At 35.5% G+C, this 23,505-nt stretch overlaps 6 protein-coding genes across 8 annotated transcripts; 1 reads left to right on the forward strand and 5 right to left on the reverse strand.

Moving 5' to 3' along the window:
* The first annotated feature begins 751 nt into the window (after positions 1-751).
* Positions 752-4,762, forward strand: LOC18022964 (acyltransferase-like protein At3g26840, chloroplastic). Of its 2 annotated transcripts, none has more exons than XM_024158979.1 (13): positions 752-1,246; positions 1,331-1,382; positions 1,503-1,558; positions 1,639-1,797; positions 2,018-2,122; positions 2,282-2,385; positions 2,554-2,687; positions 2,806-2,914; positions 3,164-3,294; positions 3,460-3,829; positions 3,917-4,030; positions 4,145-4,230; positions 4,308-4,762. In XM_024158979.1, exons 1-13 carry the CDS (start codon positions 910-912, stop codon positions 4,615-4,617), a joined length of 2,067 nt encoding a protein of 688 aa, XP_024014747.1. In that variant the 5' UTR covers positions 752-909; the 3' UTR covers positions 4,618-4,762. The 2 variants fall into 2 exon arrangements, with proteins under 2 accessions (XP_024014747.1, XP_024014748.1); XM_024158980.1 differs by having other exon boundaries at positions 2,554-2,675.
* Positions 4,763-4,914: 152 nt separating this feature from the next.
* LOC18022965 lies at positions 4,915-8,607 on the reverse strand. 2 transcript variants are annotated; one of them, XM_006405329.2, is made up of 6 exons: positions 8,493-8,607; positions 6,597-7,806; positions 6,228-6,479; positions 6,042-6,122; positions 5,299-5,670; positions 4,915-5,195 (listed from the first exon to the last, which is right to left on the reverse strand). In XM_006405329.2, exons 2-6 carry the CDS (start codon positions 7,620-7,622, stop codon positions 5,139-5,141), a joined length of 1,788 nt encoding a protein of 595 aa, XP_006405392.1. In that variant the 5' UTR covers positions 7,623-7,806; positions 8,493-8,607; the 3' UTR covers positions 4,915-5,138. The 2 variants fall into 2 exon arrangements, with proteins under 2 accessions (XP_006405392.1, XP_024014750.1); XM_024158982.1 differs by lacking the exon at positions 8,493-8,607 and adding an exon at positions 8,295-8,432.
* A 280-nt stretch (positions 8,608-8,887) lies between these two features.
* On the reverse strand, positions 8,888-12,085 carry LOC18022966 (uncharacterized protein At2g33490). Its single transcript, XM_006405330.2, has 10 exons — positions 11,728-12,085; positions 11,163-11,235; positions 10,987-11,058; positions 10,845-10,906; positions 10,671-10,739; positions 10,514-10,542; positions 10,217-10,427; positions 9,893-10,135; positions 9,758-9,811; positions 8,888-9,667 (listed from the first exon to the last, which is right to left on the reverse strand). The coding sequence occupies exons 1-10, from the start codon at positions 11,842-11,844 to the stop codon at positions 9,089-9,091; spliced, it is 1,509 nt and encodes a 502-aa protein (XP_006405393.1). The 5' UTR covers positions 11,845-12,085; the 3' UTR covers positions 8,888-9,088.
* Positions 12,086-13,087: 1,002 nt separating this feature from the next.
* On the reverse strand, positions 13,088-14,170 carry LOC18022967 (NAC domain-containing protein 104). The gene is made up of 2 exons (XM_006405331.2): positions 14,000-14,170; positions 13,088-13,758 (listed from the first exon to the last, which is right to left on the reverse strand). The coding sequence occupies exons 1-2, from the start codon at positions 14,166-14,168 to the stop codon at positions 13,196-13,198; spliced, it is 732 nt and encodes a 243-aa protein (XP_006405394.1). The 5' UTR covers positions 14,169-14,170; the 3' UTR covers positions 13,088-13,195.
* A 1,667-nt stretch (positions 14,171-15,837) lies between these two features.
* Positions 15,838-18,515, reverse strand: LOC18022968 (glycerophosphodiester phosphodiesterase GDPD2). The gene is made up of 7 exons (XM_006405332.2): positions 18,364-18,515; positions 18,082-18,266; positions 17,709-17,768; positions 17,333-17,614; positions 16,799-16,894; positions 16,389-16,585; positions 15,838-16,262 (listed from the first exon to the last, which is right to left on the reverse strand). Exons 1-7 carry the CDS (start codon positions 18,431-18,433, stop codon positions 16,025-16,027), a joined length of 1,128 nt encoding a protein of 375 aa, XP_006405395.1. The 5' UTR covers positions 18,434-18,515; the 3' UTR covers positions 15,838-16,024.
* Positions 18,516-21,703: 3,188 nt separating this feature from the next.
* LOC18022969 (double-stranded RNA-binding protein 5) lies at positions 21,704-23,319 on the reverse strand. Its single transcript, XM_006405333.2, has 4 exons — positions 23,220-23,319; positions 22,863-23,125; positions 22,553-22,772; positions 21,704-22,453 (listed from the first exon to the last, which is right to left on the reverse strand). Exons 2-4 carry the CDS (start codon positions 23,106-23,108, stop codon positions 21,819-21,821), a joined length of 1,101 nt encoding a protein of 366 aa, XP_006405396.1. The 5' UTR covers positions 23,109-23,125; positions 23,220-23,319; the 3' UTR covers positions 21,704-21,818.
* Between the last annotated feature and the right edge of the window lie 186 nt (positions 23,320-23,505).

The raw sequence follows: 23,505 nt of genomic DNA on the forward strand, positions 1-23,505 counted from the left end.
AAAAATTATTAGAAAAAATATTTTAATTTCATTTGAATTATTTATATATATAAAAATCTCAATATATTATATAATTATCAATAAAATATAATTTTTAAATATATTTAGAGGTTAGAGATTCAAATACGGATATCCGGACCTAATAATTTAACTATCCGGATACAGATCTGGTGTAGACGGATATTGATTTTTATTATCCGGATCTGGCTCTCTTGTATATCCGAATTTTTTTGGAGAGGATCGGAGAAGATCAGAGTGGATCCCGAATCAGATCTCGGATACCAAATAATAATTCTAGCCTTAGCCGGCGAAAACTTAGTCGTAGAGGACGACTCTGTAAGTCGGAGTGAAGTAAGGGAGGATTAGATGTCACAGATTATCAACCAAGGATGATGTTGATCTTAGTTGGATATCAATATAAATATTTTTAGTTTGTTAAAGTCAATAAATGTCTCTAGTTCAGTGGGTTTGGTGGTAAACCCTTTACTTGGAAGGTTATCTTATTGAATGCATTTTTTAAAAGAAATATCAAAACGACGTCGTTTTGATCACCTGAAATAAAAAAAATCGACCAAATAACTTAGTAAACTGGTATGCCACGTGTCAGTCACGTCATTAATTATTGATAGAAAATTAACACCGTTTATGATTTTGGTGAAATTGGCCGCATTTCAATATTTTATGTAGTTATAAGTATGGTTCAATAATTCGTATATGGATTTTCAGAAGGCATAAAATTCGTGGAGGAATAGGCCGTTTTCCCATAAAAGAGAGGCAAAAAATGGCGGAGCAATCGTCGCTGTTTTCTCGTGAGCACGGGCTTGTCGTGTTCGATCGCTTGAAGATGAAGTTGAACAACGAAAATGCTCTTCTACCGAGAATTCCATCGATTTGCGAGTTCTCTGGTCAATGGCGATTTCCACAGTTCGCATTACCGATGGAATTTGTCCCGTCTTCTCCCCAGTCTCGAGAAGAGCTCACAATCGCGATTTTTCCTACTGGAAGTCAACCCGACGGTTGACCTCCGTCGCGATCGGGCGTCTCCGGGACGGAGGAAAAGTGACGGCGACGGTGAATCCGTATTCGAACACGGACGCCGTGCGGCCCGAGGAGCGGAAGAGTCTGACGGATTTTTTGGCGGAAGTTAGAGATTTCGACGGCGGAGATGGAGGTCCGCCACGGTGGTTCTCTCCGTTGGAATGTGGGGCTCGCGCTCCAGGATCTCCGCTTCTCCTCTACATACCCGGTTCGTCTTTTCAAATTTCAGGGATGAAATCGATTCCAAATTGTGAAAATTAGCTAACAAAACTCAACGAAATCAAAACTGCAGGGATCGATGGTACTGGATTAGGGCTCACTCGCCAGCATAAGAGGCTTGGAGAGTAAGTATTGTGTAAAGTTCTTGTTTCTTCCAAAAGATTAGATTAGATAGAGTTCACCTCAAAAAAGAAGAAGAATGTATTGCTTGATGTTTCTCATGTCATTGTCTTTTGATCATATAGGATATTTGACATATGGTGCCTTCATTTTCCAGTCAGTGATCGTACACCGGCTCGAGGTGCTTCTTTTTGTTTGTTAGCTTTCTCTCTTGTATTGTATCTTTACCGTTTTGTTAAGCTCTTTTTCTGTTGGTTTCAGAAATTGTGAAGCTCATTGAGAGGATAGTTAGGTCTGAGTACTACCGTTACCCAAAGACACCCATATATATAGTTGGAGATTCTATTGGTGCTTGTCTTGCTCTAGATGTTGCAGCGAGTAACCCTGACATTGATATTGTCTTGATTCTGGCTAATCCAGGTAATATACGACTACTCATGATTTTTTTCTCTAGATCTTCTAGGCCATTTATGTAAGCATGATGTTGCAAGCTTAGAAATGTGTTATGCGCAACGCGTGTGTTATATGTTTGTAAGCATTGTTGGTAAAGCATGACACTCATCATGTTAAAAGAGTGTTCTTTTTGTTCCTTTTGGGGGGATTTGTGTCTTGTGCTCATCATAGACTCTCTTTGATGCAGTCACACGTTTCAACAACCTCATGTTGCAACCTTTATTGAGTCTACTGGAACTATTGCCTGACGAAGTTCCCTGCTTGATAGAGGAGAATTTTGGGTTTAAACAAGGTGAAGTTTCAACTCCTTCTTCTAAATCTCCTACATATATGGGTGTAAAGCAAACACGAATTGGATGCAAAAACTAGATCTAAATATTTCTATCACAGAGATGGGTTTCAGTGTCAGGTTTTGCGTGAAACTCAGGGCTAACTGTATTTTATTATATAGGTTATCCGTTTGCGGCAATGTTCGAGAGTATGCTGAATGAAACTGTCGCGCAGATGAGTGGTGGGCTCTTAGGAGACTTCTTTAAAACTTCAGCTAATCTGCCTGTAAGACTCTGTTTTAGGAGAAAAGATGATATTTGCATGTTTTTTTGTCTTTGCAGATCATAATGTTGCTCTTGTTTTGTTCTTCATTCTGTTGTTTCGATTTTACTTTCTCCAGTCATTCGCTACATGCCATGTGATAATATACTCACGGGAACAAATGATTTACAGACTCTGATTAAGATCTTTCCCAAGGACACACTTCTATGGAAGCTTCAACTGCTGAAGTCTGCTTCAGCATCTGCTAAATCTCGCATGTACACTGTCAAAGCCCAAACACTGATACTTCTGAGGTCCATAAACTTGTAAACTTCTCTGCTTCATTATTAACTACAAGTAGAAGTTCAGCGAAATCTTTGTTTGTAAATAATTTTATTAGTTGGAAGCTAAGTTGTAGCTTTAATTCGCCTATGTCTACTGCAGTGGACACGACCAATGGTTACTGAACAAGGAAGACATTGAAAAACTCCGTTGTGCATTGCCGAAATGTGAAGTCCGGAAGTTTGAGAATAATGGACAGTTCCTCTTCTTGGTAAGGTGCTCTTTCTCCTGATGCAAGAAATTTTCCTTGTGTCAGTGAGTGCTGGCTTTAAATTACGGAATCACAATATCTTTTGCATTTGTGAAATCCTATATAGTTAGTTCATATAAGGAAATCTAGTCTCTATTAGTTTGTAAGCAATAGAAAAATTTCTTGCATCATATTTGGTACAGAGCACTCTCAGATTATGTTTGGTTACTAATCTACAGCTCGATTGATCTATATTTATTGTCTTGTTAGGAGGATGGGGTAGATCTGGCGACTATCATCAAGATTGCCTATTATTATCGCCGTGGAAAGAAACTTGATTACATTTCAGATTACATTCGGCCTACTCCGTTTGAGCTCAAAGAGTTTGAAAAATCACAAAGGTACGTGAGTCAGTTGTTGCATCGACAATATCCTTGTGTCGTGTCTAATTTCTTTGTCAAATGCTTTTTTTTTTTACTCGTATAAGCTTAGCTAGAATAGAGTTACTCTGTTTCTGCTGCCGCAAGCAAATACTGAAGTATATTTATGTATTTTCTCTGGTCCAGATTGCTAACCGATGCTATTTCTCCAGTATTTCTCTCAACTCTAGACAACGGTACAATAGTAAGATCACTTGCAGGAATACCTTCAGAAGGACCGGTTCTGTATGTTGGCAATCACATGTTGCTTGGTATCGAATTGCGTCCAGCAGCGATTCATTTCTTGAAAGAGAGGAACATTTCGTTGCGTGGACTGGCGCATCCAGTGATGTTCACCAAAAAAAGTGGCTCAAAACTCCCTGATTTGCAGATGTTCGACTCGGTTAGGATAATAGGCGCAGTTCCTGTCTCGAATATGAATTTCTACAAACTGCTTCGTTCGAAGGCTCATGTGGTTTTGTATCCTGGGGGTGTTCGCGAAGCTTTGCACAGGAAGGTAGTTAATAGTTTTCTCTTCCATTATTGTTTGGCCCTTCTTGTTAATTTTTATATGCTTTTCATTTTAAAACACACATTTCTACAGGGTGAAGAATACAAGTTGTTTTGGCCAGAACATTCAGAGTTTGTGAGAATCGCATCTAAATGTGGAGCAAAAATCATTCCTTTCGGCGCGGTTGGAGAAGATGATCTCTGTCAAGTAAGCCAAAAATCTCCTCTCTGTTCTGGTTTCAGTATCAACAATTCTTAAGAAAATACACTTTGTTTCAATCGGTTTTTGAGTAACTTATTTATGCAATGGAATGATTCTCAGATTGTTTTGGATTACAATGATCAAATGAAGATTCCTTTCCTGAAGGATGTCATAGAAGAGATAACACAGGACACAATTAAGTTGAGGTATTTTGTTTCGATCTCTAGTTTGAGAATAGATATAAACATTTGATTCTGAAATCGGGTGATGATTATATGATTAGGAACGGTGAGGAAGGCGAAGTGGGAAACCAAGATTTGCATATGCCTGGAATAATTCCAAAGATTCCGGGACGGTTTTACGTATGCTTTGGGAAACCGATTGAAACAAAAGGTAGAGAGAAAGAGCTAAATGATAAAGAGAAAGCTCATGAGGTTTACTTGCAGGTCAAGTCTGAAGTAGAAAGAAGTATGACCTATTTGAAGATGAAAAGAGAAAGTGACCCTTACAGAAACATATTGCCAAGGCTGCTTTATTACCTCTCACATGGTTTCTCTTCTCAAATCCCAACCTTTGACCTCCGAGATAATTAAATTACAGTTACTTAGATTTGTTTTATATTACAGTATTAACTAATAATTTAACTGTGTGACGTTGGAAGTAATAAAAGTGGAAAATATGAATTTGGGTTTGTTCTGTAACTTTTTAAGAGATGGATTTGATTCATGTCTCCGAATTTATTCATATGTTTATCGGGATTTTGCTGGTCTATGACTAGTTTTTGTTCTTTTCGGTCGAATTTTCACAACCCTATGAATCTCTTAAACTTGAAATTACTCGTTTCTAGTGTTCCTTATAAATTGGGTTTAGCTCTTGTAATACTCAGTTTTATTTATAGATTTACCGTTTTAGCAAAAAATAATAATAAAGTGATATGACAATACCCACTTGAAAATGTGTGGGTCACTGCCATTTCTTAAACTTATGGCTATGGCTATAGATAGAGATTATTCTGTATTTTATGTGCAACATTCTTTTATTTTTCCTTCTAACAAAAAGAAAAAGAATACTATTTGTAACTATAAATATCCCGAACAACTTCGGAAGCGTAGATTCAATTGGTTACGTCAAAGTATCTTGGATTTTCTGGGTAATGATACTCCACATTCAACTGCAATTTCAGAAGCAAAATAAGTGTTTGCGTTCAAATAGCTGTTACGCTATCCAAAAAAAAAAAAAAAAAGAGAATCCACCAAATTGATTTTTAAACATACCTTTCCTTCATCAGAATCTGTGTGTCGTTGAGGAAACACAACTCTCAAGTCATTATACAAATAGAACCTCCTCTCTCCATCTTCTGCATTCAAGCTTTTCTTATGACCTAATTTTGAAGCTTTCTTGCGTAAAGGGCAAAGAAATTTAAGATGAAGAGCGTAGCGTAAGACTCCAGACTTTGAACAGCATTGTCCTGTTTCTCTGTAAGTCTCACGACACTTGCTGTTCTCACACTCACTTGGTGAATGAAATTCATCCACTGAATCAGATCTTTTGCTAGATTTAGTTGCAAGAGTTTGGTCTGCATCTATAGAGTTTTTGGCTTTTGTCGGAACAGAGGAAGCTAGAGTAACCTTTTGGCGCAGGAAAGTCTGATCATAACAGAATAACACAATAGTTGAATCAAACATTGAATTACTACCAGAAAAGAAAACAAACGAGTTGAAGAACATTGTTGACTCGATTGTCTGCGTTTTCATGACTACAAAAACCCAAGAGAAATCACATTTTGTTTTAAAATTGCTTCAGCTTGTAGATTCATTTGAAAACATATACAAGAACGCCACAATTGTACAAAAAAACTATAGAATGAAAGGTATGTTGTTTAAGAAGCTTAAGGGTTTAGATTCATCTGAAATCTATACACTAAATGTACACGTAAATGCAAACGCAAACAAACAATTTGGAGCCTAAAACAAGATAGAAAACGAATGAAGTAACGGGAGGAAATATTCTAAGTTACCTTTGTACCGTGCGGCATATCAGTTAAGTCATAGTTACAGAGGAAAGTGTGAAGAGGTGTCTTTTCAGGGTTACTTAAAACCTGCAAAACGGAGAAGCTTCTATCATGAATTAGTCATCAAATGATCCTAATTTTATCTCACTGTTAAGAGGGAAACAAACAAAAGAGAACAGAGACAAGAGGTACCAGTTGAATCCGACCCTTCATAGGTATCCGCAACCGGCTATTAAAGGTCTGAGAATCAGAGTTGTTTTGGTTCGTTTCCAATTTTTGACCCCATAACTTGTTTTGCAAAGATCCTCCACAGAGATCTATGGAGGCATAGTATAGTAAGAAGCAATCATCACCAACACTTGTTACTGAGAATGGAAGCTTCTGTGTTTTTGGAGAGATGTTTCCACCAGCAATACTAAGAATAGCAAGAAAACCATCGATCTTCTGTAAAGAAACAGACAAAGAGAGCACAAGTGAGTCAAATGTAAAATGTCTACAATTTTTTGGGTTTCTTCTGACTGTCAAAAAGTTTTAGCTTGTGAGTTTTGGAGTAAGTGAGACCTGGCTAGTTTGCCCATAGGAATATCTTCCTGACAAGAGGGATTCTTCAAAAGAACCAACTAATGACCTTTGAATGGGACGTCCACTCAAGCTTCTACTAAACCTTTTACATGGAGATGTAGGAGCTGATTCAATAGCTCTCTCCATTGAAAACGCTCTCTGGATAGTATTAGCATTACCAATAAATCTATGACCAGTCTGGAGTTCTGTTTCTTCAGCGGTATTCCTTACACAAACACCATCTTCGAAAAATTTCCCAATTATGCCCCCTTGTAAAGCTTTCATTCTCTCGGAAAACCTCGGCCCAAGAGGTGACAGAGAAAGTGTCGGAGAGACAGATATACTCTTATGACATGGTATGGGGTTAACGGGTATTTGAGATGTAACATGTACTTGTGAATATAAACAATCCACGCCCTTTGTGGGCTGCAGATCACTGGAGCCAAGCAATGGACCATCCGTGAAAACGATAGATGAAAGTTTACTCTTGTGTGACGAGAGATGTAATCTCCCGGAGATATTGGCCTTTTTGTGATCTTGTGCATTAGAAGTCAATTGTTGGTTGGTGCAGCTGATATCAAGCGGGTTGCCTATAAATTTCTCAGGGCAAAGCGTATTAATAGGAGAGCTTACTCGTTTCCTGACTAACGATCCACCAGTAATATCTACTTCATGAGATCCACCAATGGTAATACTCGTGTGTTCATTACTCGGTGAGCTACTTTCATCTGACTGGAAACCAACTATCCTTCGAACTTCAGCTCGATTCCAGTTAACCTTATCCATTGCATAATTCGTTTCTTGATGGCATCTCCACGGATCATCTATAAACCCCAAACTTTCCAATGTTGTTTCCCTATCAGATTCTCCAATGGAGGAGCAGAGGCTTCCCTCACTGCCTCTGTTAACGCTGTATGAATCACAGGGAGTGGCATTTACAGGCAAACTTTGAGAAAGACTGCAACTTGAAGCAGACGAGGAAGCTTGATGGGGTTGCTCATCTGAAGCAGTGTGTGGCAAACCCATACCAATGCTTAAACAACCTTCTCTCTGTTATCTATTCGATCCAAATGATATAGAACTAAGCATCGGTCATAAGCTTCCACAACAAGTCGTCCATTGATGACCGCATAAAAGAGATGAAACACATAAAACTTATGTGACAGTGGTTGAGGATAGAGAATACAGAGTTTATAGCTGTCACACACTCCTGAAATGAACAAAAAATGGAGAAGAAAAATCAATTACATATCCACCTAATCCAAAAACTATTCTAGCAGAGTCTCGAGCTGCATCACTAGAGAACACAAGTTGTACAAGTAAGGAATGATCAACAGATCATGATCGTATAAACCAGAACCATTCTCAAAGTTTCTTAAGCCTAGGATCAATGAAGCACATAGTACACACAAATTTAACGGATCATACGATTCAGATATAGAAGAGCCAAAATCATTCTCACAATCAAAAATCGCTAAGCAGCACACAGTGCATTGAGTTTAAATCTGTTTTAGAAATGATCGAACAACAAAACCACAAATTCTGCGTAAAAAGGAAGATCAAACAAACAAAGCACAATCATATGCAGCTCAAAAAGAATCATGAAATGTAGAAGAATCGCATGAAGAGATAATTTGTGTGATCAAACAAAGTGATCAAACAATGAAGACAATTCTCTCATTGATGATTATAACGCACCCGATGAAGGAATAAACTAGAGAATCTGTGGAGAAAACAAATTTCAAAAGCAATCCGAAATCTCAATCATTCACAGAAACCCCCAAAATCGACAACAGTGAATTCGTGCGGATTGGAGAAGAAGACAAACGAACAAGAAGAAAATAAATATTCGAAAAAAAAAAAGAGAGAGAAGAGAAGAATGTAGATGATTGAGACCTCTTCTCTTATATCTCGTCTCCTTGATTATAAACAAATCCCAATATCGTCGCATCACCATTTCCATCGCTCTCTTTTTCTATTTTTCTTTTTGATTTTTGATTTTTGATTTTCTGGAAACTCCACCTTTTGTTTTCTAACGGCAGAGTTAAAAATCAATAATCGTTAGCTCAAAAATTTAATGCAAATTATACACAATCAAATGGTGCTAAACAAGTTCAATCAAAGAAGAGAACAGTTAGGTTTCGATCCTCTAAGTGGGCTTAATAAACTGGGCCCATTTGTTAGCGAATCATATATTCGATCATCACGTGATATCATGTGGGGTCACGTGAGAGGATAGACGTTATCTTCTTCTTCCTCTAAACAAGGAATCTGATCATGTTACTGTCATTTTCACTTCCCATTAATGAAAAGTAAATAGAAACATCAATTATAATCACCTTCAAACCCAAAACTTCATGGATTTTATGATGCATCATTTTCTCTAATGACTCCATGTATTCTAAGCGGGAAAAAAAACAAAGGATATATTTCTATTACGACAAAAAAAAAAAACTTAACAACTTGGATTTTCCAAATACAAAGTGTCACTTTCATCTCCACTGTGCAGCTACGGTGCTTCTTTCTTGATTCCAAGCCGTTAATGGCGCCGAATGACCAACAAGACCAGGAGATTTCGAGCGTCGTGGCGGTGCAAATTGCCCCGGTGGTCTTGGAAGCTCATGGAGTTCGTTGATCCGTGGAGAAGAAGCGTGGGGAGGTGAAGCAGTAGGAGAGATCCTTGGAGAAGATGACTGAGCCTGAGCCTGAGACTGAACCGGAACTGGAAGACGCGTTGAGGATGGTTTGATCGGTCCAGAAAAAGTGTGTCTTGGTGCAGCTTCGTGAGGAGTTTCTGAAGGACGGGGAAGACGGGAATAGAGGTTGCTCTCTGTTTTCATTGGTTCAAGCGGAGATGAGTGCCATAAGTTTGCACTGTGGTTTGTTTTGGTGACTGGTTTAGTGAAGATTGATGAAGACTTTGAATCCGTCGGTGTTGGTAACACATAAGTATTCGAAGACGGAGTCATTTGCCTCATTGGCTTTTCCGGGAACAACGGTGCTGAATGGCTGCTCCTTCTGCGATCTTGGTATGAAGTCGGTTGGTTCTCTTCTCTATGATCTCCATTTACCTGTATTAGAGAGAATATGACTTCAAACACAAAATTCTCATTGCATTAAGAGTTCTCTGAGTACATAAAATGGAGAAATCAAGAACATACCGTTGCTGATCCTGCTGGTGAAGGGCGTTGAAAAGAGAGATCTGTGTCATCCATCTATGAGAAAACGGCAGTGAATGAGCTTATTTTCTATTGGATAAAGCTTTTTCTTCACGTTCGTTTTAAGATTCAAATTACCTTTGTTGATCCCTGCGGTGTAGATGTAGTAGCTTCCACTCTCTGCTCACTTGTAATGTAATCAAAACTGAGTTCTCCATCTCTGTTTACATGCCGGTCATCATCATCATCATCATCCCCACTACATTCCATTTCGTTCCCGTGATCAGAGAGCTCACAGTCGATGTGTTGTCTCTCCGCAGCAATTCTGACTTGTTGCTCTACTGCCTCAAGCGATTTTAGACCAGCAAAGAACAAATGCATCTACGGCAATACAAGAAAAGAAAGCATAAGAGACAATAATTGAGCAATTGCAGATCTGTTTCTTACAAAGATAGCAAGTACCTGAGCAGTGTGGTGGCGGGCTGCTTGTGTGAGGAGACTTCGAGCTTGACCTTCCTTGAGAGATTTCAATCGGAAAATGCACAAAGTCGCCTCGTCTTGTAGCTCATCACGGGCAGTCTCTAACTGTCGGCGAATAAGTCTCTCTCCTTTACTGCCTTTAAGTTGTACCTTGTCTTTCACATGCTCCATCATCATGTGCTTCACAACATCTCTGTAAGTAAGACTCCAGAGGTTAAGGCAAGATTTTTACAAACCAAACCAAGAAAAGAAAACTTTACATTGCAGAAAACAACTGACCTCTTCTCTTCACATTGTTGCTTCATATCCTGAGAGGAAAAGAAAAGAAAAGATTATCAAATTAGCAGTCTTTATTAAGGTTGCACTTAGCTTGAACCATTAAATTTTCTGGCCTTTATAAAATATCTGACTGCAATAGACTAAATCTAGGGCATACCTCAACGGTTCTAAGGTCATTGAGAAGTGACTCTGAAGGTCGTGTAATGGTCTTGAATATTTGAGAACGCTGAAGGAAAAAAAAAAAGAGATTGAAACAAACTTACTCAGCTTTTTCAGAATTATTTATACAGATTGCTACAAGGAAAGTACAAGGTTGCAACATACAACTTACATAAGTGTCGACGAGTTTCTGAAGCTCAAACTGAACTTTACCCAAATTCAGTAAAGTTTTACCTGCAGAAGAAACAATGTGTTACAGCATGCAAACAGGACAAAACAAAACTGCCATGATAGATGCTTCTTCAAACATTTACCAGTTTCTTCATCATTATGCGGCGCGATTTGCTCCAAGCATGAACCCATCTCCGCCAATGACTCAGAGAACTCTGATATTACCAAACAAACAAAACAAAAAAAAATGAAGTCTTAGCAATATACAAATGTAAACATTACAGTTGCAAACTTGCAAAGAGTTGAATGCATTATTTACCATATGCGCTATTAGCCGTTGCAGCAGCTACCGAGAGTAATCTATCATAACACTCTCTCATTTCTTGCATATCCTGAAAATAAGAGAGCAATAACTTAGATCATTCACTATCACCATATCTAATTAAACGAAATGTTGATCTCATTATAATCAAATTCAATGGCTAAATGATTCTCCCAGCCTAGATCAACCAATCAACTAGATACGATTTTCATTTCTTTCCATAACTAATATAAATGTCAAATGCTCCAAGAGAACATGACTGAATAGTAATGCTTCCACTTGAAACGTATAAATCAATGAACAAAGCTCTATAATAAATGTGTAAGTCCCCAATCTTCCATCTGCGAAGAGAAACAGAGTGAATTTTCACTCAAGTCACAGAAAACGGTGATGGATTGGCACTATTTGATCGGGAAAAAATTCGCCACAGAATCTCGATCGAACTAAGACGAACATCAAAAGCAAACAACCCAGCGATTAAAACCCTACTTTGAATCCCACAATTCCGCAAAACCCAGGTCTCCGAAAACAAAATTTGCCAGAATCGCGAGGAGAAAATTACCTTGGCTGCTCGAGCAAGCCCGTCAATCTGTGCCGAGGGGAAAAGCTCTCCGATATCATTCGCATCGACCTTGGGCAATGCGAATCTCCGTAACCTTCCAATCGAAGCTTTCATCATATCTCCAGAGAACAAAGCGAAAAAAACCCTTAATCACGAAGATATTCCCAGCAAAAATTCCTCAACCAAATTCGGGACACTTGGATAATTTCCGAACAAATAAAGATTTTGCGAGACTAAATCAGAGCAACAGATAGATAGAGCGAGAGAGATGAAGAAGTGAGATTCAAGTATCGTGGAATGTGTTACAAAATGACATTGAAGGAAGAAAGAAAACAAAAAAAGCTAAAAAGTTTTTGGTCAAAGAAACAGATCGAAACACAGGAAAGACGGAGACGAGACCAAGATTGGAGAGATTTTCTAACGCGTGTATGATCAACGGACCAGATATGAAAGTTTAATACGTGGCAAGATCTGAACGGAGATGCGAGTGGAAAAAGTCAAAAAGTCAAAGATTTATGACAAGCGGAAAAAAAGTGATCTATCATTATTTGGGTTTGACTGGAAGTTTTAAGCAGGTCAAACATCCATTCCCTTTTATCGTCCAAGAATTTGAATATTTTTGATTTTAGATTTTTAATTTCAAGTGGACAAGATCATATTATTCTATAACTTTATGCATATAACTATATAACATGTACATATGACCCGTTGATAAATTATGAGAACAGAGATCGAAATCACCGGATAATGATGATTTGATTATGACTCTTATCATGATCATTAAGGAGAGTAATAGCGCAATTTAGCAAGGTAGGCTGGGAGATTGCTAACATGAGCCCATGGAGGAGGAGAGATCCTATGCAAACGCGAGTTCTGGGGGCTGGTGTATCAGCGGGGGAGTAGACAAGCCGGTGAGTATCTGGTCCACACATAACCGAACCGAAATTGAAATGAATTATACCATACCGAATTAAAATTTGGTTAATTTCACCTTTTCATATATTAAAAAAAAAAACCCCAAATCTAAATCAACTATGTAAACCACAATTAGCAAGTCGTTTAAACCGTTTTTTTAGAACAATAGACTTATGTTAATGACTTGACTGGTTAAAAATGCTCTCTGCAATAAACATGTTTTGGTGGAAACATTTCTTCGTCTGCAAGCTTTCTTCTCTCACAAATCTGAAATGATTTTAAAAGGTAGTTTCCACTTTCAACAACGTAGGTGTCTGCAGCAACTAGGTGATAAAGATTTGGACTTTGATAGGTATTGAGAATCTAATACCACCAAGAGCTATTATTTATATATATATATTGATCAGATTCTTTTCTCCATTCATTCTGATTCTTAAACTCTTTACAAAAATTCTGCTCTCCTTTTTTGTTGTTCATGACAAAATTACATAACCATTAAAAAAAAACAACAAACAAAACTAATCAACCAATCCGTTTTTAAGAATATAAGAAGCTAAGGTGGAGAAGGAGATGGAGGAAGAACATTTTCATCTTGCTCTCTAAAAAGATCCAAACTCTCTGCAGAAACACTTTCTTCTACTTCTTCTTGTTCTTCTTCTTCTTCTTCTTCTTCTTCTTCTTCTTCTTGTTCTTGCTCTTGTTCTTCCTGTTCTTCTTGTTCTTGTTCTTCTTCTTCTTCTTCATCTTCGGATTCGGAACCAGATTCGATAAAGGGCAAATCAACAGTTTCGGGTTTGATCTTCTTGCGGAAAACATGGCAAAAAACCCAATCAGTGTCTGCAACTGTCAATGGGAGGCTGATTTCATCCATGAACCAATTGTATTTTGGAGGTTCTTCTTCATCTGACAAATAAATATCATCGGATTCTTCATCATTCTCAACGAGAGTAAATGAACGTTTGATACCGACTAATGCATCATTATTCTTTGCATCTAAAACATCGGTTTCTTCTTCTATTTGTGTCCAAATATTATGAGAGCTGGTATTAGTAGTAGTAGTAACTTGGTCCTTAAGTTTTCTGCAATAGAAGTACCAATGCTTTTCTCTTGGATAGCCTAAAAGAAAAAGGAAAAAAAAAAACAGAGAGATCGACGATTAGTTCATAAACAAGACAAACCTTAAACAAAATCGATTCTTTTCATAAATTATGTTTAAAAAGCTCTGCAAACCTTGAATTATTTGACATTAATGGAAGTTAAGATCCGAAACAAGAAACCCAGATAACAAAATCTGTTTTTTTTTTTTCTTGGAACAAAAGTTATTGAAAAATTAGGTTTAGGATTGGGGAAAACTTGCCAGGCAAATCACGAGGACGTCTTGAGAAGATATCATGACACTCTTCAGGTACAATACGAGTATTCATTGGTTGTCCCAAAGCTTTTCTCGTCAAGAAATAATTTGAAATCTCACAATCTGTTGGACGAAACCTGAATCCTACAGGCAAAGCTCTGAGTTTTGGTTCCATTATTTACCACACAAAAAAAAAAAAAGAATAGTTATCAATTGGTAAGATTTTGATTTTGTGATGAGAGAGATTTTGGTTTATATAGTGTCGGAAAAAGTCAATCGACAATTCCGAATAGGACTATGGAAAGGAGAACTGTTTTCCTTTCTTTTTTTTTTATTTTAAGTATAAATAATAGGTAAATACAACGCTACGCATGCATTTTGGTTGTTAAGTAGGGAAGATTTACAAATTAATGAAATGATAACAATAGTCGATATGATTCTGCGTTGGCCATATAAATTTTTTAAAATTATTTATAATTAAATCGCAAATTTTAATTTGGCAACGTAAAACAATTTTTTAAAACAATTATATTTTAGTTTGTTTATATTTTAAAGAGACTTTCTGTTGTGGCTATTGGAATTGGATTCTTGAATGTGATACTGATGAAGAGGAAATAAAAGAATGTCTTTTGTTTTCTTCATAGTTAAGGTAGAGAAGAAGGAGAACAATGAATTGTCGTTTGATTGGAACTTCAAGCATCCTTTAAAAGGTTGGATCAAAGACAAATAATTCAATTTTTAATTGGGATATAATTAAGCATAATATCAATTAAAAATGTATTATATCTATTCAATTAAAACAGAAGCACTTTTAATACCTGTTTCTAAATACACATAATTTTTTTTATATTATTTTTTTATATTATAATTAATTTCGAAAATTGGTTACTAATTTAGATATTGTTAGATTTCTTTAAATATAGATTATATTAATTTAAATTTTAAATTATTCAAATTTTTTATTAATTAAATTTGATTACGAAAATTTAGATTCAATTTAAATTAAAATTCAAAAAATTATTAATAAATTTTATTACAAAAATTAGATAATTACTTTAGAATTTCTTAAATACAGATTAGATTTAATTTAAATTTTGAATTTAAATAATATTTTTACAATAGCACAAATGGTAAACAAATATCTTATTGTATTGTTTATTATAATAAATTCGTCTAAAGCATCAAATATTTAATATTAGTAAATATTTATATTTTATAATAATATGATAGAGCAAGTTAAAGTTATACATTTATAATAACAATCTTATGTTGGTTAGTTTATCAAAACATGTAAGATATTAGAAAATAATTTGAGATAACTAAACGGACGGATTATCTAATTCATAGATACATAGATTTTTTTATGTGTAAATTTAAATTTACATAATAATAAAATTCATAATTAACATTATACCTCAATATATACTTAATTAACTCATACTTTTATTCTACTAATATATAAATCTATACTATTCAAAGTTAAAATATGATAACAAAATTTTTGAATTAAAAAAACATAACAAAAATAAATTCTATTAAAAAAATATATTAAAAATAAAAAATAAAAAAGTATCGTAAGGACGCACAATCTAATTCTTAATTCTTAGTAAATTTGATTCACCTAGTTGTTACTACTAAAACTAAAGCAAAAATCCAATAGAAGAGATGGAAATCAGATGCTGCCCAAAAAAAAAGAGATAAGATGAAATATTATAAAATTAGTGATAATTTTTTTGGTATTACTACCATTTGTCATCGTTTCATTTTTTACATTGTCCTTCATTATTGGTCTCGGAAGTCTTATTTAGTCGCCTAATCAGTTTTATTAGATAGTTGTAATTTGCTCTGGCATATATTGATCTATGTAAAATGTAAGAAAATTAAAGATTTATTTACAGTTTAACTATTGGGACAAAACACCCATAAGAATAAGAAAGGTAAGAAGAAAAATAAAAATTACAACTCTAAATTAAACCCGAAAGAAAAAAATATATGATAAAAGAAAAGAATAGGAAACAGAGATGATGATCGTCAATGTTGTATCATTTGAGAGAGAAGCTTGAGAAGAAAATCAATCTCCTTTTGTGAGAACTCAGGTTTTGTAATGGCAACATCATCCTGGGAAGGTGATGATGGTGATGGTGATGGTGATGGTGATGGTGGTCTAATCATCATGAGTGTCGCTGACTCTGTGATCTCCTCAACAAAATCTACAATCACTCCTTCAATCCCCATCACATATTGCATGTACACTGCCTCTCCCACATTGCTGCAACACCATAATTAAAACAGATTAAAATCTGATCAAAAGTCCGATCAAGCAGAGCAATAAGCACACAAATGTAGAGTTTAGAGATAACTTAATTGAGCATAAGAAAAGTTGAAGAAGCTTTACTTGAGTTTGCCGTATGTGAGGAGAGAGAGGTTAGATTCTTTGATCTTGCTAATGGCTGCTGGGTTTCTGAACACTCCTTTGACCTCTGAAACAATGCCTTGAAGCTTTCCTTCCAAGCAAACTTTAATGGCTTCTTCGAGTGAGTTTCTTCTCTCGTCATTGTAGATTTGGTTCCCCGCATCAGTCAGAAAAAAAACCTGGGTTCAGTTGAGAAAACAATCCTCAGCGGTTGCATCAAATGTATGAATGTGAATGATCACAAGCCTTGTGTGGTTATTGGCAATAACATTTGATAGTGGTAGTAAAATTGTGAAATAAGCAAGGATCTAACGTGACTGATGAAAAAGTCAAGTCAAGTTTTTGGAACTATCAAAGAAGTTAACGAGATTGGAGCCTAGAATGGAACATACAGGGTAAGTACTTTGCAGCTCTCTAAGAAGCTGTGCTGCATCTGGTTGGAAACTTGAGAAGATTACTGGTCTGTCTTTAGCGCAATCAAATACCACCTGTAGTTACCACACAGAACATTATGTAAGAAAAAAGAAGAAGTTAAGAGCTTTACTAATGCTGGAAAACGGTTAAGGCAAAGAATGCAAAATTCTCTGTAATAGTAAGTGTGATGTATAAGAGATTGATGCGGAAAGTCTCTAACTTTTTTCTGTAAGGATTTCAATGCCTTAAAATGATAGACTCACAATTCTTGATCCATCCAGATCCACTAAGGGTCAACAACATTGATCCAAAAAGAGATATGGAGAAAAAACCCTCTTTATTATGCTAAACAGATCAAATAGATTGTTGAGGCCTTTCTCTTATAAATACGGAATGAGCTGAATTTGATGACAATACATTATTGACAAATGGTTCTATGTTTCGACCCTAATAAAGTGTTCATGCTCCAACAAGAAAAAGTAGGAAGAAAAGGAACTAGTACTGGGGCATACCTGCAGAACTGATCTCAGGGCATGGACGAGAGACTCTCGTTCATAGACTATATGATCATCGAATTTCAACTCGATATTGAACCCCAAAGATTGCTCAACTAGTTCGAAAGCTTCTTGTAGCGTGCAAAGGGAATCATCCAAGTCAACGTCCCATTTCAGAACCGTACCTTCTTTGGTTTTCCTCATCAGAGTCTTCCCTATTTTCTCAGCTTCCTTCTGAGGTCCATAGAGAAGGAACTCAGATAGACTCAAGTCCGTCACTCTGGTCTCATTTACAATACCCTGAGCAATAACACACACAAAAAAAAACGGATCAGTCAAGCCAAGATCGAGAGAAATGAATCAAGATCCAAGAGAAGCAATGTAGAAGACTCACATTTTCTTCAGAGTAGATGAAGTCATCGTGGAAAATGACAGGACAATCATCTTTTGTCACCTACAAAAGAAACACCACACAAAAGCTCGTTGTGGAATGCTTCTATTGCCATCTCTCTCTCTCTTTATTTCTTTCCTTCAATCTTCTTGTTCTTATTTTCATATCAATTCTAAGAAACTATAAAAATAGCATTCCACAAACCCATGAACAAAAAAAAAAAAGAGAGATCGAAATCAGAATCTTCTTCCACACCAAATTTAAATCCCAAATCGAAAAACAAAAAAAATACACCCAAGATTAAGCCTTTTTAGGGTTTTTGAAAAGACCCAACTCATCAAAATCATAGTCGGATAGATAAGATCGGAGCACCAACCTGAACATCGAACTCAATGAAATCGATCGGGAATTTGGCGGCGGAATTGAACGAGAGAATGGAGTTTTCCTTAAACCCTCTCGTTCTCCGATCAGAAGATTGCAACACATTCATGCCGTTTCCTCTGTGTCCAATCACAGAAAATCCAGGCATCCTAAACGATTTCGGTTTGCTCAAATCTAAACCTATCAACAACAAAAAATAAAAGTGATTCAGAGATAAATTCAGCAGCAAAGACGAAGAGACAGAGCTCAATCTCCGGCGAATAGAGAGAACGCATACCTTCGGATAATCTGTAAACAGACTCCGGGAGGCTAGGGACGTCGGAGACGAGCACTGTACGAAGAGCCATTTCTCAAGAGTATAGAGAGAGAAGAGAGAAGAGAGATTTAATTAGGGATTTCGAAATTTTGTGTGACGGTTTCTGGTTTTTCATTTTTGTGGAAAAAGAATCAGTATTTATATTGAAAAAGAAGCTGGAGGATCTCCGCGTTCGAATATTCCATTCCACGTCAGCAATGTGCCTTTCTTGATAGTTTCTTCCCGCCTTTTATGGGATCTGGTACGACAAAGAGTACGTTCTCTCATCTAATACGTGGCATCGAGTCATTGGAGATAATTTTATCTTACACGGCTCAGTCTCTGTTCTATTTATTGAGAAATCTTGTTTTTGTTTTTTCCAAACATATATATGGTGAAAATATTCTTGTTTTCATTTATAAGATTCCTCCGTAAATAGGGAAACAGAAGGAATATAATTCTGTAATTGTTTTCCTACGGAAAAATAGGAAAAAATAAATAAATTATTGTGGAACCAAAAATTTGTTTAATTTTTGATGTCCAGATTTTATATAATTGTTATTTTTTGACCAAATTGTTATTTTTCATTTCTTTTTGTAATTGTTCATTGTCAAGAAAAGATAAAGCAAAAGAAATGAGAAGGTTTTCCTAAAGAGAGCACTTAATTTACCACCAAAAGTATTTCTTGAAAAGTGCATTTTTAACATAACAATGCAAGTTCGAATTGGAAACGTAATTACCATTTAGAATGCATAATCAACATTGTTCAAATTTTCTAAGAATTCTACAGCTTCGTATAGAAAGTGCAGATTTGCAAATAACCTAAAACTGTATAAACATTTTGTGAGATAAATTATTAAAAATTGAAGCGAGTAGACTATTTAGTGATTCTTGAACCAGCATAATAATTAGCTTTCTTGAGTACATTTTTAAAATATTTTCTCCACGAAAATCTGACATGTACTTATGGAATATCTATCTGTCAAGATAATGCGAAACTGGATTATTAAAAAACAAAAAAATTGTTGTTGTTGACATCAACTGGATGGATTATCAATTATGGTTGGCTCGTGGGTCAGATCCAGCAACATGTGAACTTTCTGCTTACCCCGATCCACGTCATAAAACCAACATGTTTACCAAAAAAAATGAAAATAATTTATCTAACATTTTTCTAAGCCGAACAAGTGGCCGGTTAAGTCCAGTCCGGTTGGTAGTATGGTTTGGTAGGTCACTAGTTTTTTCTTTTATTTATTACTTATGTTTGGGTTTGTAACGGCCCACAAGAAAGGTAGATCCCCAAATTAATGTTCCGGCCCAAAGTATTTCATCCTCCGTAAGTCCTTATAAACCGTAAAGAGAACAAACGGTAAAAGATAATTAAGAGGAGGAGGCTAAGAAAATGATACAAGTTTTTTTTCTTCTGTTTTTGGGAAAATCACATTTTAAACCTAAAATATAGCACTTTAAATTTAAGGGTGAGCATGGAGCGTATATATTGGATTTTGGAGGTATCCGTGATCCGCTCCGTCCAGATCATCATTTTTCCGATCTGTATCCACTCCGTAATTATCCGGATATCCGTTTTCTAGATATTCGCCAAAAATCCAAATATTTTTGCCAGATATCCGATTCGCTTCATAAAAATATTAAATAATAATAAATTTAAAATAAAAATAAAAATTTCGAAAATTAAATCTATATAATAATTATATCTATATATAATAATAAAATTTATAAAAAAATTCACAAAATTATATCTATATATAATAATTATACAGTTTATATGAATTATTATCTATCTATATATATATATATATACTTATATCGGAGTGGAGCGTATATCCGTCTTATTTTTTTTAGTATTTGTGATTTGCTCCGTTTTTTTACGGATATTGAATTTTATTATTTGCTTTGCTCCATAAAATTACGGATATCCAGATTTTTCAGATCGAATCGAGACGAATAACGGATCGAAGCAAATATAACGGATATTTTGCCCAACCCTATTTAAATCTTGGAAGAACTACACTAGCACTTTAAACCTGAATTGGTTTTCAAGTTTGCACCACGAAAAAAATGACTGAAAATGTTCATTTTCCCATAAAAAACTGATGACATGTCAGTTATATTTTATAAATAAAAATATTTTATATATTTATTTTAAGAAATAAAATACAAAAAACAAATTTACAAAAAAATGAAATATTTTTATTATTATTATTTTCGTGTCAGTTACTTTTTATAATCAAAAAAATTATTTTAGAAAAAAAATTAACTGACACGAAATATGAATGGTGTTGAAATTTTTTTTGTAATTTTTTGCTGTATTTTAATTATTATAATAAAACAAATTATTTTAAAAAGAAAAATAACTGACACCAAATATGAATGGTGGTAGAATTTTTTATACTAAAAATATATTTTAGAATTTGATTTATTGAAATAAATAGATAATTTTCTTTTATTAAAAAATATAAGTGACACATCATCACTTTTTAACTGAAAAATGAGTTCCGATCTTTTTTTTTGTGGTGTAAACTCGAAAGTCAGTTTAAAAGTTTTAAGTGTTAATATAATCAGTTTGAAAGTTTTAAATGTTAATATAATTATTTTGAAATTTTAAAATGCTAGTGTAATTATTTCAAGGTTTAAGTGCTACCTAATTCATCCATCGAGGTTTAAAATGCGATGCAAATTTTTTTAAACTCTAGTCAAAATTAATGACAGAGAGGAGAATTTCAAAAATCACATGTCTTTGTTGGACATAATAGAATAATTAATTAGTTTGTTAATTTGTATGGAAAAAGGTACACTAATACAGTGATGATACCGTAAATTTTTTATCGATGTTATATGATTGATACATCACTTACCGTAACCGCTACGAATTACTAGTCATTGTATACTCGATGTTTATAACTTGCACGATTACAAGTTCATTCTTTTTAAAAAATGGAATGGGTTTCCTTGTCACTTAACAAAAGTTTGGGTTCTTTTCACTAAAAAAATGAAAATTGGAAATTATGTGTTTCGAAGTATCAATAATTTTGGCTCGAACCGACGTTACAGACAGCAAACCATTAATGAGGAAGAGTGGGAAGCAGAGCAATCGGCGCATTAATGGCAGAAGACAAAACCCATTTATTGTTTTATCTTTCTCACCTCCAATGTCCCCATCTTCCTTCTTCTTCCCCAAATTTAATGCTCTCTGTTTTCGTTCTCCGTGCAATACGCAAGCATTCAAATTCATTGTCGGCTTCAGAAAATTCAAATTTTTAATTTTAAAACAGAGACAAGAAGAACACAATCTAGAGACGGAAGTATACTGATCTATTATAATCTGGAGTATATGCGAAACACAAGGATTTAATTTGAGATTAACCCTTTTACAAACTTTAGCTAACTAATCATGGGTCTGCTACAAAATTTTCGATTCAAAATCCTGTCGTATTCGGAACAGAGCAAGAATTTATTGATCTGGATTCACTGTCTGACGACGATGATGTTGATGGGTTAGGTTTAGGGTTTTGTTTCGATGGTGGTGGAGCTGCGAAAACTGGAATCACTGTCCTGACTTGAACTGCTGGAGCTAGCCTATTACAACCTCCGACGAGATTGAATCTGCCTTTGTCGGAAAAGGGGATTCGGTTACTGATTCTGTTTGATGATTCGTTGAACCTGGCTTTATAATCAGCCATTGGTAAAGGAAGCGCCTTTGTGATGATCATCTCTGTCTCTGGCCTAGCTTCTTGTGTTGATTTGCCTTTGTATTGTTGGAGATTTGGTCTTAATGGCTGGTTTTGTGTTGGGGGAAGGAGAGAGATGAAACTGGGTTTGTGTTGTCTCTGTGTTGTTGATGAAGAAGCGTCATTGATCGAGAGATTGATCCATCTTAATCTCTCAATCAACAAATCCTTGTTTGTATCCTGTTGAATTGTTCTTCTTCTCCATTGGTTTGTCTCTCTTCTTCTCAATTCTTTGGGTTTGAATCTCGAGAGTACTCTTGCTACAACTTCTTGTTCCTTCTCTTCACCATTTTCCTTTTCTCCCTTAGAATCCAAGCTTGACACTGCACAGCAACAAAAAAAAAAAGAGAGGATGGAATCAATTAGAAAAGTGATGATTTCTGAAGGTTTATGTAAACTTGGAAAGAGAGTGTTATGAGCACTTTTTTTCAAAGAAGACCAAGCTGCAATTGCTGCGTTTTTCTCGGCTTGTTTCTTTGTCTTTGCTGATTCACCAGTGAAACTCATCCCAGCAAGTTCCACGGTGCAAGAGAAAGCTGGGAAGTGGCAAGATCCTGATCTTACACTTGTGTACATTGGTAGATCAAGACCAGCTCTATGTGCTGTCTCTTGAAGCAGGTTCTTGTAAATCCCTGTCTCATCCTAGAAAACAGATTGAAATGATACGAGATGTTACACTTGTTGACGACTTTATATATGACCAAAAATTTCAGAAGAAAAGACAGAACTTACAAGAATCTTAGCAGTTAGAGACTTTGAAGGGACTCTAGAGGAAAGGACATTAAGTGAAACTTCAGCAGCTGCATGTTCAGCTTGTCTGAGCGTGGAACAGTAAGTGGGACTCTCAAATATCTCACCATTGAAGTTAACAGAAGCTTTGAATCTTGGAGCATGATCTGGTCCTTCTCTTATGCAAGTATATGATGGTAAGTTGAAACAGCTTCTCTGTGCAAGCTCTTGCAGCTGATTCTTGTACATGTTTTTTTCCCTGTAAGCTGAGAAAAACACCAAAATCAAACACACAGTCAACTCCAAAAACTACAAATCCTTTTTTGGTAGGTCTAAGAGAAGACAAAAGGAAAAACCTACCTGCTTAATATTGGTATCTAAGGTTTGGCTATTTAGTGTTTGAAAGTAAAGATTAAAGGAGAGAGTTTTGGCAGAGGTTTTTAAGCTCTTTGCTCACATGGCAAGGTTCTAAATAAAGAGGAGCTAGAGGATGCTAAAACAGTAACAGTGACATTTCAATTGAAATATGGTTTCGTCTTTTTATATAATTTAGAACATGTGCATACAAATAACACTTATGAATGAACAAATCCTAGTGACTCTCTTTATTGTCTTTGTCTATCATGGTGTTTGACTGGACAGTTAC

The sequence above is a fragment of the Eutrema salsugineum genome, unplaced genomic scaffold (assembly GCF_000478725.1).
Source record: "Eutrema salsugineum unplaced genomic scaffold, Eutsalg1_0 scaffold_14, whole genome shotgun sequence".
NCBI lineage: Eukaryota > Viridiplantae > Streptophyta > Magnoliopsida > Brassicales > Brassicaceae > Eutrema > Eutrema salsugineum.